Genomic DNA, 12,559 nt, shown 5'->3' with positions numbered 1-12,559 from the left:
CCTGGCTTCAGCTGGGCATCTCGTGCGAGCCGCTGCGGCGGGTTGGAGGGTGTGCAAGAAAAGAAATCAGGGGTGGCAAACAGGGTTCTGGATCTGATAGTTCGAGCACGCGTTCGGCGGCGTTGTGTGCATGACAACCACCTCCGCGGGATGGCGACACAGTCGCTGATCTCCCTTGACGAGACGGGCGAACGATGACACACTGGAAATGGGGGAGGACAAAAGATGGCTTCGTTTGTTCTCCGCATCTGAGAAACGGCGAGCATGGGGCGAAACCCGGGACCGGGGGCTTGTCCCCTTCGACCTCGCGTGGGACGCCGAGATCCCCTCACAGACCCTGGGAGCACAGAGAAAGAACGTGAGAGCGAGCCTCACTGACCTCGCAACGCGGGCGATGGCCATTGGGGGTTCAACCCCGGACAAGGATAGCAAGACAGTTCTGTTTTAAAAACGTGGGGCCGATGCGGTTCGCCAGCTCCGCCAAACTGCCGCCTGGGGGAGCATGCCTTTGTGGAACCTTTGCGGGACCTGTGTGTCTTCTTGCCCGGGACTTGGGGTTGTCAAAGTGCGGCTTGCAGATTGTAGGTAGCATCCATGGAAGGTTGCGGAGCTAGTGCCCTATTCTGGGTTGAAGACATCGAATAATATGAAATACTTGGTGTGTGATATTGCGCGAGCCTCCAACATCATACGGGCACTACACTCAAACGAGGGAGCTCAGATCTTGAAAAGTCACCGGTGTCGTTGATATCGAGGTTGAACAACTTAGCCCAGCTCAAACTAAGCTTCGAGGCTCCGGCTGCGGCTGGCCATGTCGTCGGCGCCGAGAAGGACCAAGATTTCTCCATGAATCTTGGACGGCTTGGGGAAGCTTGTTCGAGTCAAACTGACTGCCCCCGGGAGCCTGGGCTGCGTGAGTGAGACCGACTTGAGACATCGAGACTCGGAGCTGAATCTCGAAGCAAGAACGTGCAGCCTTCGGGGGCGCACAATGGTGCGCAGCCACCTACTGTCCCCGGCCGCCGTTTGCTCTTTCCATGCCTCCATTCGAGCCTCGATCGCGTGGGAAGAGCAATGGAGATGCAGGTGTTGGGCAGCGGTGGTGCTGGGAGAGAGCTGGCTGGTTCCGGCAAGCGCGTCCGTGGACGGGTCCCCTCTTCGGCTGTGCTTGAGCCCTGATTGGCTGCGCAACACAACCAGCTCAAATCACACCATTTTCAGAGCTTCTCAGCCAATTCCTCAACTCCTTCCTTCCGACTTGGCCTTTGCTCTCCTCAACATTTGTGCTTGCTGTGGCTTTCCTGCGTTCACTCCACGAGCCCATCATCATCTCAAGCGCTGGGTCTCTCTGCAGCTTTCGGTTAGAGCGTGGGGGCCGCGCGCATTCTGTTGTCGGGCTAAAGAAGACAAAAGGGGAGAAGCTGCCCACCATTACGCATGACGACATTCCAGGGATTCTCTTGCGCAATTCAACCACAGTCCCTCTCGACGCCCAACAGTCCATGGTCGTCCACTGACACGGTGGGCTCACCCACCAGTGTCCCCCAAAAACCTTGCAGCTAGCACGCGACTTGCCCCGGCCACACCCGTCGCCCGCATCTGCGTGCTTGCTTCAATGCTCCACGCTTTTCTCGGTCTGCCCGAGGCCCAGCAACGTGGTTCCGACGCGGACGCTCAAGAAAGCGATCCCCTGTTCATTACGGGATGGAATCGAGATGACGGACTGGCACGTTCTTGGGGAAGACGGGATCCGGCATCAGACCCGGGAGCCTGGTGCGATTTCAGGGCTGTGGTATCGTCGATCCCGAAACGCGCGCGGGTCGCGGTTTTTTTTTTTTTTTTTTTTTGCAGGCGGGAGGTCGACGGGTGAGCTGACGGCTGTGGCGATTTGAAGATTCGGACATCCCGTGGAAGTTTCAGCCCAGGCTTCGAGAAGGAATGAGGGTTTCGTGAAGCTTCCTTTGTCGCGTCCCTGGACTCATGAGAGTTCCGCCCGAGCTGGGGGCGGCGTTTGAGGCTCGACGGGACATACCGTCAAGTAGCAGCGGCTGGCCTGCCCACGAAGGAAATGGTTGTCCCTCGGCCGAACCCGACCTGCCTTTGTGGCGGAGGGCACGAAGGGATTTTCAAGCCAATTTGCTCCCCTCATAGGCTCATCGTCTTTTTGTATTGCCCCTCCAGCTATGTCAGCCGCGGCCTCTCCGTTGCGTCCAGCAATCTGTTGTCGAACATGTACAGTGGTAGGTTTGCGACTAAGAAATGGAGGTTGCAGAAGAAAGAGGAAACCATCCAGCCGGTTCCCTACTGGATAGGTCAGCGGTCGCAGCTCCACATTCAGGGTAACCTGGAAGGCAAGTCTCTCGAATATTACCCGTTCCCTCTTCCCCTGGGTTTTCCCCAACTCCTGCGCCCCGCATCTTCCTCGACATTCATGATCACCAAAGACAGCGGTGAACCAAACTGCTGGTCAAGGGAAAAGCCCGTTGAGACCTGACATATCATGAATAAACTTATTGGCGATGCAGAATGCCGCCCGGAACAGTTATCCGGGCTAGGATATCAGACTCGTGACCAGGTTTCACCGTACTAGCTAGTGGCGCCATCACGCCTTCTTACGCAATGCAGGCCGGCCGTCTTGTCTCTTCTTTGACAGGAAATGGCACCTAGCTTGGCGAACCTATCGCGGGAGAGCCTCTCGCTGGCGTTACATGCTGTTTACGTGGCGATTTTTCTCTTTCCACATCTTGTTCGCGATTCATGGCGGCCCAGTGCTTCGTTTTGCATGTCTCAGTCGTCAGGCCTCCGCAAAAATTGGGGGTACCATACACGGGATCAAGACGGGCCGAGGGCCATTGGCCTTGCATGGCCGGCCTGTGAGGCCCCATACATGAATCCGGATGCGTTTATGATGGCCTCTCGGCCCACGGTTGTAATGGTTGCGCTCGGCTGGGTTTTCTCGAGTCTTCGTCACCGTCACGGCACAACAAAATCAGCAGGGAATCCGAAAGAACGCAAGCATGCACTTTTCTTGCGTCAATCAGCAACCACTGTAACCCAGCGTTCTGATTGATGCAACAACGGAATAGTTGGTAGTGCAATTGGTCCCGATATCAGAATCTGACGAGCAAGAATGCAATCTACTCCAGCTGCTGCCCCCCAGGGCTACAGCCCTGATTTGGACGCTGAGGGATCTTTTCCGGAGAGGCACCTCGACGATGACAAAGTGGTCCCTGGCCCATCACCGGCAGCGGGGCCCCGTCGGTTTCATGCTGGGACCCCTAATCATCGACTAGCTTTTGAACCGAGTCTTCCGACTGTATATGCACGGGATTGGCCTGGCCCAAACCAAACTCTTCCTCTTGACACTCAGGTATGTCTCGGGCCAGACGCTGATATTCTCTCTTGAGCCCTGACCGCTAATCAAGACCTAAAGATACCTTCTCAAGGGCCCCACGGGCCGTTGCCAGACCCAAATCTTGTTCCAGCACCCTATCAGCAAGCGACGACACCTTTACTACAGCCAGAATGGTCCTCCTTTCGAAACCAGCACCAGGATGGATTGTCCTCCTGGCCGCATTCCCACACGGAAATGAGCCTTGACGATGATTCCGATTCGATACAGAGCGACTTTTCTCTTACGATGTCAACGTTAAGCTCCCAACGCCCCCGACGAACAAGTAGTCACCGCGTGTCGAAGCCACTAAAGGCACCATCACCGATACCCGGACACCATCCCGCAGTGCGCGTTGAGAGACCCTACATCCCGGACTTTGATTACAGCACAGACTGGCTTGATCCTGACAGTGCAGCCGCGTTCTTCCCGACGGCTACTCACGATCCCGCAACAGCAGCAGCGGCAGCAGCAGCAGCGACGGGCACCACAGGGGCGGAGATTGAAGTAGCGTACCGGGACGGTTCCTCGTCGGCTAAGGTGGACTCGAAACGAATCGCGCACAAGCTATCCGAAAAGACTCGACGCAACCGCCTCACGATAGCAATACGAGAGATTCAGAAACTTCTCCCATCCGGCCTCGCACCCGACGACGAATCTAGTTCACAAGCGCAAAAGGACGCCGATTATATCGTTCGGCCCGGTGTGCCGAGTAGCAAACTCGACATTGTGGAAATGGCTGTTGGGTTTATCAGGGACCTGAAGGAGAGGAACAAGGACCTGGCGAAGCGGTTACGCGAAGCAGAGAAGCAACTGGAAACGTGCCGGTGTCAAGTCGCGGCAGGGAAACAGCCGGCCGGGTCATCATTGAGTCTTCCGGCCATGGATGAAACAGCGGGTTGAGGGTCATCGACAAGGACAACATTTACATTTAATTTATTACTAACCGTATCAAAGTAAAAGGCATCTAACCATTGAAATACATAGACTTTTTTCCTTCGCTTTTTGTCTTTCACATACCGATACTACGAGACATCAACGACGCCGACGGGAATGTCACCAAACTATCAATTCATTCCCGACCCCGGCCATTGAGCCAATCAACCTCGCCAACGACAAGACCGGAGCACCACTCACCTCACAGTCGAACAACCACAACCCATACGAAATTTACCCTCGTTCAACAGTCAACAACTCAGACCCTTTCGTACACCTTGATCACCGAGACATCCGTTTTCCCGAACCCCTCACCGTCTTCCTCTCTCTCCCTCTCTTGTTTCCCCTTGATCGCACATGTTCATGCACATGCCCAGTAAATTAAATCAAGAACAAGGAAAAACCCCTCACCGTCTCACCCGTTTTTTTGACCCCCTTTTGGCCCCCCTCCCCCCACGCACCTGTCTCCTTCCTGTTCCCCTCTCAGCCCTTTCTCACGTCCCGAGTCCCCGCCTTTTTCGGTCCCGTGTTGTCCCACGCAAAGCATGCTCTCCCGGCTCTCGGGGATGCCGATCCTACACTTACAGAGTAGGTAAGTAATTAGATACTGCGTAGTATAGGGACTTGATGACTGTATTCCATCAAGTAGGTAGTGTAATTCCTGAAAATAGACGAATCGGGTGGCTTGAGATCCCTAGGGCTTTGTCTCACCGCAGCTCGGAAGGGATTGAAACGGGACGGATGCCCAGTCGGGACAGAACAGAACACGACTGGAAACCCGAGCGAAACGGGTATCGCAACCAAGCCTTGTCCTGTAATTAATTACCTACTTCCTGACCGAGCCTATTTTGCCCATGATCTTGCTTAACTCTGACCTTGGCCGTGCCCTTCAATCCACACGTGTACTTCGTATTTCGCCCTGGACATTGACCACCCAAGGAGCAATGCCCCGGACGAGAACGTGGATGGGGGTCTCTGGTTGCTGAGGCGATTCTTAATAAGGGATGGGAACCAACAAACGGTTTGTTAACACCGGCCCTAACAGCCCCGTCGTCCCCCGTCCCCTCCCGAGCCAGTCTCGTCTCACTTCCCGGGGTTGGCCCTCCCGGGAACCGTGCCCGACACTAAAATCCATCCACCCCGGACCCCAACGGCAGCTCCCGCTTTTCCAATTTTCTTCTGGAATGCATGATGGGGGAACTGGGCGTTCATCTCACGGGTCACGGGAGATGGAGCCCCATCGGCTCGGCGCGCTGGTTTTTCGTCAAGATGGTCGGCATGGTGCAACCTGGGCTGGACATCGGCATCAACCCGTTTCCAAACCAACGAAGGTAAAGCCAAAGTTTTTCCCCCCTGGGAATGACGTGCAGGGCTTTTGATTTCTTGGAATGCGGACCTTTTTTTCAGGCGGATGCAACCAATTGGGGCAATGCGCCACACGTTATCTCCGGATCTCTTCGCTGATGGTACGTGCACGGTTTAAGCCACAGCGTGGCTGGTGGGGGCTGGAGGACTCCGTTGAGGTGGGGTCTTTTCCCCCAACAACGCCAAAAGCTGTGTCTCAGATCCAAAGATGCATGATCATTAATCATTAAATAATCATGAAGTTGTGTGTGTTGACTCGTTGAGCGATTGGAACTCAACCGATCAATGACAATTAGACCGTCTCTCAGGCAAGAATTCCCAGATTGCAGGCACGAATGATATCTTCTTCCCGGACATAGCGCACTTGCGCTTTGTTTGTCGATGTTATTTTTATCCTAATCTTGAGCCTGCGGACCCTGCATCTTCAAACGGCGTCCGTGACCCCCCTGGATCGGGTATAGCACGTGTTTACCCCATGATATTTTCCCCAGAGGCATCGGATGGTTTTTGTGTGAGCACTTGAAGGTGTTCGAGCAATTTGGGCGTTTCCATTGGCGCGCTTCCCCCGCTGCAGATATTCCGATCATCCAAGTTACAAAAGCCGAATGGGCTTCCTCCGTCTTTCGCACCACGGACCTGATTGGGCCGCTCCAAGCGGTCCAACCCAGCGACCCGGTTCAAACGCACCAGGCGTTGCTCTGAGCGAGCGATCAAGCCTTGGGAGTGGCGGATATTCTAATTGTTTTTTCTTAGCGGCCGAGGCAATTGATGTCTCCTCAAAGTAAACAACTTAGAGAATTCCCGTCAATCATGTTCCCATTATTAGGCCGAGATGTTAAGTTGAGTTGTGTGCGCTGTGGAGGAGCTCGCATAACTCCCTCCGTTAATTACTCTTTTAGGAACATCAGAGCCAAACAATTGACAGGGTCCGGGGTTAAACCACGACATTATCATGGGATATAAGAACGACAGCTTGGCCTCCGGTAATTCGGGATACAGCGTTATGTGCAACGCAGAGGAAACTTAGCCTGCCATTTGACCGGAGAGCACTGGGCAAACAACATGAGAGGCATGAACGCGAAGGGTGTCCTTCGGGGCGCTACCGCAGCATCGCTGGCGCTTCCGCTTTTGTTGGGGAGCGTAGTGAAGGCCGACAACCCCATTGTCCAAACCATCTACACGGCAGACCCAGCCCCTTTCGTCTACGATGACCGCCTCTACCTCTACACGGGCCACGACGAAGACGGGGCAACCTACTTCGACATGCGCAACTGGCAGATCTTCTCAACAACCGACATGGCCAACTGGCAGCACCACGGCTCGCCCCTGAGCCTGGAGACCTTCAGCTGGGCCGACAACCAAGCCTGGGCGGGCCAACTCATCAACCGTAACGACAAGTTCTACTGGTACGTCCCTGTCCACCGCCGCAACGGCGGGATGGCCATCGGTGTGGCCGTGGGCGACAGCCCGACGGGGCCCTTCAAGGACGCCATCGGCGGCCCGCTGGCCGAGAACAACGAGATCGACCCGACCGTCTTCATCGACGACGACGGCCAGGCGTACCTGTACTGGGGCAACCCGGGCTTGAGCTACGTAAAGCTGAACGAGGACATGATCTCGTATAGCGGCAGCATCGTCAACGTCCAACTCACCACGGACGGCTTCGGCAGCCGCTCAGGCGACGCAAACCGGCCGACCACCTTCGAGGAAGGGCCATGGTTCTACAAACGCAACGGGCTGTACTACATGGTCTTCGCGGCGAGCTGCTGCTCGGAGCACATCGGTTACTCAACGAGCTCCGGCCCGACGGGACCGTGGAAGTACCGCGGGGTGATCATGCCGACTGAAGGAAGCAGCTTCACCAACCACCCGGGTATCATCGACTACAAAAATTCGTCGTATTTCTTCTACCACAACGGCGCGTTGCCCGGCGGTGGCGGGTACGCCAGGTCTGTGGCCGTGGAGTTGTTCGAGTACGGCGATGACGGCACGATCCCGGAATTGCACATGTCGACCGAGGGCCCGCCGCAAGTAGGCACGCTCGATCCCTACGCGAAGCAGGAGGCTGAGACGATTGCGTGGGAGTCTGGGGTTGAGACGGAGGTGTGTAGTGAGGGCGGGCTGAACTTGGCTTACATCCATAACGGCGACTATGTGAAAGTGAAGGGGGTGGACTTCGGTAGCGGGGGCGCGGCGTCTTTCACAGCGCGCGTGGCGTCGGCGAACCAGGGTGGGCATATTGAGCTGCGTTTGGATAGCAAGACGGGCACGCTTATTGGGACCGCCGACGTTGCTGGCACGGGAGGGTGGCAGACTTGGACTGATGTGAAATGCTCGGTTACCGGGGCCACGGGGACGCATGATCTTTACTTTGTTTACACGGGGAGCGGCACCAGTGAGCTGTTCAATGTTAACTGGTGGCAGTTCACGGCTGCGTGAGGACTGTGAGAGACAAGGCACGAGAGTTTGGGGTTCGGGTGTCCAGGCTGTAGTTAATATTACACGATTAACCTGACGGTTGCTTTGGAATGTAAATACAGGATGGAAGACCCGATAATAGAAATGAAGCTGAAAAGATTACTCGGACGCGGTACGCTGTGAGATGGTAATTAATAAATGTGTACGGTAACATTATTCGACACTCCTTTAGTGGCAGGACGCTCGTGCATATTGATGTTTAAAGCGCTGCGGTGTGGGCTTGCTAATATGTAGTAATTAAGTGCATCAACTAATTAGTTAGTGGTAAGGGTTGCTGGTTTTGAAGGTTGTGTAGTTGAAAAATCCAAGAAATCAATATCCAAAATTGTAACTACTGACTAAATACACTTAATTAGATCGACACCTATCACTGAAAATGACTTACCTCAATCCTTAACGTCCCTTACCGTAGGTACTTAAAACCGGGCATTTATAGCCCCAACTGGAACCAAGTTCAGCAAACCTCTGTTGTCCGCCACAATCTTTTCCCTGAGCGTGGTCAGGTAAGCGGGGTCATTGTCCTCAAACTTAAGCACCTCCTCCACGCGAACCTTCCTCTGATTGACATAGCTCTGGAAGATCTTCTTCATGGTGTTGGCCATCCACATGTACCGATTCTCCCGCGGCACGAGGCGATCCGGACACCCGGTCGAGACGCAGGCCAGCGTGAGAGCAGCGAGTCCCGACGCCAGGGCCGTAGCACCGGAGTTGCCGACATCTGCGTCCTGCCCCTCGGACCCTCAAGAATATCCTCGCCGGGGAAGAGGAAGTCCACTTTCTTGTTCATGTCGACGTATTTCTTGGGGTCAAAGTCGCGGTCAGTAGCTCCGATGCTGAACACGGAAGGGTGGTCGCAGGGAAACCACTTGTCGGAGGACGCGCTCCGCTTCTCATCGCAGGCCGCTCCAAACATCACGATGTTGTCGTTGGCTGCTGCGGTGAGGGCGGCCTCCAAATTTCGGATGCCCGGGAGGTTGCCGTACTTGCCACTAACTTCGCGGAGGTTCCAGCTCATGCAGATGATATCCACCTTTTGTGATCTAGCCCAGTGGATAGCCTTGATGGCATGCTCGAGGCTGAACGTGCGGTGCCGGACCTTGCTTCCCGGTAGTTGGGCGTCCGGCTTGGCAATGTGTATCGTGACGAACGGGCAAACCTTGCGGATGAGCAGCGCCATTTTGCTGCCATGTTGGTTGGTCGAAGAGTAAAAATTCTCAGCGCTCTGATCCTCTGTTGGCCAACCTGTGTGATGGAGGTTTAGGCCGAGGCTTCTGTTTCTGTCGTATGCCGGGTCAACACCATCGTCCAAAAGGGCGACCCTTGCGATCCCGCGAGGGAGAACGTTCCTAAACTTGGTGTAAAATCTGGTTGAGAACCTCTCCGTAATTTGGAGCCAAGGGTTCAATCTAAAAGAACAAATTGTACGTCAGCTACACGGAATACTGGACACGCTCCATCACGGAGAACATCGAGACTGATTTGGTTGCAACTTACTGGCTCTCCTGGGAGGCTACGTCACCCTCGTCTTGGCGGCCCTTCGTCCGTCGATCGTCGAGTTTTTCAACCACCTCGATTTGTCGTTTGAGGGATTCGCTACGTGTCTTTAGTCTCTCTTTGAAGGCCTGAACCTTCGCCTTCAGCTGATCCACGGGCTCGCTGCTCTATAGTTGATCTGTGGTCAGATCAGACACGGCATCACGAAAAGCAGGGGTTGTCCTACGTAGTTACAACTTCAACGCACAATTGGAGCTTTTGGAGCTGAAAAACACGGGGGCTTCGTTAGAGCATGTGAGCTGCGGGTTGAGTGAGGAAAGGGGCTGTAACTTTCTCAACGTAAGAAGTCCTTGGGTGTCGGACCAGCTCCACAGAACCGAGTCTAGTCCGGTCCAGCGGAGAGAGACTTCAACGAGGTCATGTGGGAGGTAGTCTGAGTTGGCACAGAGATTGGGACGATTCCAGTCCAGATACCTCACCTCAAGGCCCTCAAGGCATTCCTTGACGGTATGGTCAGAGCAATAGTGGCGTGGATTTTCCTTGACAGTGAGGCTAACGATGCTCTTCACTGCTTTGCGCTTGAGCCACGAAAACACCATCTTGAGTCCTTCTTCGTTACCTCCCCAGATCTCACGTCTTTCTTCTTCGTCGGTGGGAAGAGCTTCGAGCTGATCGGCAGTATAGTCAAGGCTTAGTACGACAGATGCCATCAGTGGCTCAAATAGAAGGAAATCGAAATCTTCGGAAGTAGTGCATGTCACGCGTTGTGCCCCGTCGAGAGTGAGGGTTCGCCGACGGCCCTGTTCCCCTTGATATATGCCGAGTCAGGTTGATACTGAGCGAAAACAACTGTCTCAAGTCCGTCACTTTGTATGATGATTCACCCCTTAAAAAAGGCTGACATACCAGGGATTGGAGAAGAACCCTTGGCGTTTTGGTCACGAAAAAGACAAGCCAGTGCTCGCTGTTGGTCACCAAGGGTGAAGGACAGCTCCTTGAGATACGAGAGAACTTTGTGCGCCCCGATATCTGAAGGCTCAAGTTCATTTTCCAAATGGGCTCTGTTTTTAGAAATCTTCACTTGGCGACCTCCGGAGTCAGTGGGCTCGGGGATGTCATCTCTGTGGGTTTCCGGACCAGGTTCTGCACGCTCTAATGCGGGTTCCTGCCTCTCCTTCTTCTCTTCTTCCTTTAATAGATTGGCATCGTTGAACCGTTTCCACTCCGCAAAGAAGCTCAGGTAGGGCGAGAGGCCAGATGTATTGTGTTTGGATAAGACGTCTTTGTCACCGTCAAGGAGAAACTTGATGACAATTTGTCGTTTTTCCAGTGTGGCATCGCGCTTCTGCGCCGCGGAGAGGCAGGTTCGGCAGCCCGTGAATGCCAAAACCCTGCCCCGCTGCACCGTAGCCGGCCCTGACAACATGCTGCGGGGTCCAAGACTTGTGTAGGGGACTGGGTGCTCGCGTGCTTTTCTTTGATTCATGACATGGGACGTAGAGGTGGAACCTGATGAGGCGAGCATGACCCCGGGTTGTCTTGCATGAGTCGAATTTGGCCCTTTCACGTTGTTGGCCAGCGGACCATCACTCCTGCTCGTGGAGAGAGAAGGTACGGTCAAGGTCCCTTTACAAACCGGCCCTGGAAGGAGGAACAGTTTCTGGAAGTTGAGGGCATCGTGGAGAGGCATGTTACCATCACCTATACTCGGATCGCCTCCTCCTGCGTGCGTCCTTAATTTGCGTTGCTGGCCGAGGGCACGTTTGTCAGCTCGTCGGATGAGATCTTCGACACCCGCTAGGTCATGTCGGATGGCCAGGTGCAAGATGTTCTCGTTGTCATCATTGCATTCTGCGATCTTTCTAGCTGCGAGCTGCTCCGACATCAGGCTGCATACGTAGGCCGTGAGAGAGGAGGTCCCATCATCTGTTACCCCTGTTTTTCTCATCTCCAAATCGCCATCGACTGCGGCGTGGAGGAGCTGCTTCGGGCCGTATTGGGGCTCCAGCTAGGACTCGTCGAGCTCCGCAATGAGCCAAAGGACAAACTTGGCTTTTTGAAGCCGTGCGTTAAGAGGGCAGAAATGGCTCAAGCGATGCAGAACGTGCTGAAAGAAGTTCATGCTCCGAGCCGATTTATCTGGCTCATGGGTTGTTGACCCCAAGAAGAAATTCCTCTCGATCTCGAGAAGATTAGCCATCGCTTGTTGGTAGGCGGCAAAGGCCCTGCTTCCTCGTTTGCAATGTTCCTCTTGCCATTCGGGGCCTTTCCAGGGAAGCTGCTCCTCATTATCAGAGACTCTGTCGATCAAATCCGCCCGCAGTCTATCGATCTCCGCTTTCTGATCTGGTGGGGGACTGATCATTACAGGCTCGCGATATTCGACGTGTTCCGGCCCATCCTCGTCCTCGGCCACAGTGGCGTAAGTGTAAGCCGGCGTGTCGGAGATTGTATCATAATGGACATCGGCATCATCCCCGTAATTATACGCTCTTGTGGGTGAGGTTAGAGGCTCAGTTTCGAAGTCGAAAGAGTTTGTTCGTGGTAGCAACGCCATGGGCCAGAGACCAGGCTCTGTTTCGGCGTCCAACATTGTGGCTTAGGAGTCCAAGACAGTGAGCTAGCCGGTAACTACTGGTACACGATCTCTCGAAAACGTGGTGTTCTTTGTGAATCTTCAGTCCTTAAAGAGTCGAGAAGCAAAGAGTCTGGGGCAGGTATCTCATCCAGCGTCCAGCCCTTTCCCGCCCAGGGATAGTCACACATGACGGGCTGCTTGAGACCGGCCGCACCTGAGCATTATCCCGCGGCTGACAGTAGGTGCCCGACGCTCCTAGCTGCATATCTGCAGGGCAATTGGACGGATCATGTCTTGGGTACCCTCAGCCGATTGGT

General features: G+C 54.6%; 3 protein-coding genes across 3 annotated transcripts; 2 read left to right on the top strand and 1 right to left on the bottom strand.

Moving 5' to 3' along the window:
• Positions 1-3,130: 3,130 nt before the first annotated feature.
• Positions 3,131-4,294, top strand: C8A04DRAFT_12463 (uncharacterized protein; the record flags this gene model as incomplete). Its single annotated transcript, XM_062777349.1, has 2 exons — positions 3,131-3,374; positions 3,447-4,294. The coding sequence occupies 2 exons, from the start codon at positions 3,131-3,133 to the stop codon at positions 4,292-4,294; spliced, it is 1,092 nt and encodes a 363-aa protein (XP_062636681.1).
• A 2,460-nt stretch (positions 4,295-6,754) lies between these two features.
• C8A04DRAFT_37505 (putative xylanase 7) lies at positions 6,755-8,131 on the top strand (the record flags this gene model as incomplete). Its single annotated transcript, XM_062783896.1, has 1 exon — positions 6,755-8,131. The coding sequence occupies one exon, from the start codon at positions 6,755-6,757 to the stop codon at positions 8,129-8,131; it is 1,377 nt and encodes a 458-aa protein (XP_062636680.1).
• A 455-nt stretch (positions 8,132-8,586) lies between these two features.
• On the bottom strand, positions 8,587-12,257 carry C8A04DRAFT_28945 (uncharacterized protein; the record flags this gene model as incomplete). The annotated part of the gene is made up of 6 exons (XM_062780837.1): positions 8,587-8,888; positions 8,909-9,576; positions 9,665-9,831; positions 10,144-10,472; positions 10,571-11,672; positions 11,769-12,257. The coding sequence occupies 6 exons, from the start codon at positions 12,255-12,257 to the stop codon at positions 8,587-8,589; spliced, it is 3,057 nt and encodes a 1,018-aa protein (XP_062636679.1).
• Positions 12,258-12,559: the final 302 nt, after the last annotated feature.

Source organism: Dichotomopilus funicola (genome assembly GCF_033296635.1).
Source record: "Dichotomopilus funicola strain CBS 141.50 unplaced genomic scaffold C8A04scaffold_34, whole genome shotgun sequence".
In the NCBI taxonomy this organism is placed as follows: Eukaryota; Fungi; Ascomycota; class Sordariomycetes; order Sordariales; family Chaetomiaceae; genus Dichotomopilus; species Dichotomopilus funicola.
This window is presented reverse-complemented; position numbering and strand designations above follow the sequence as displayed.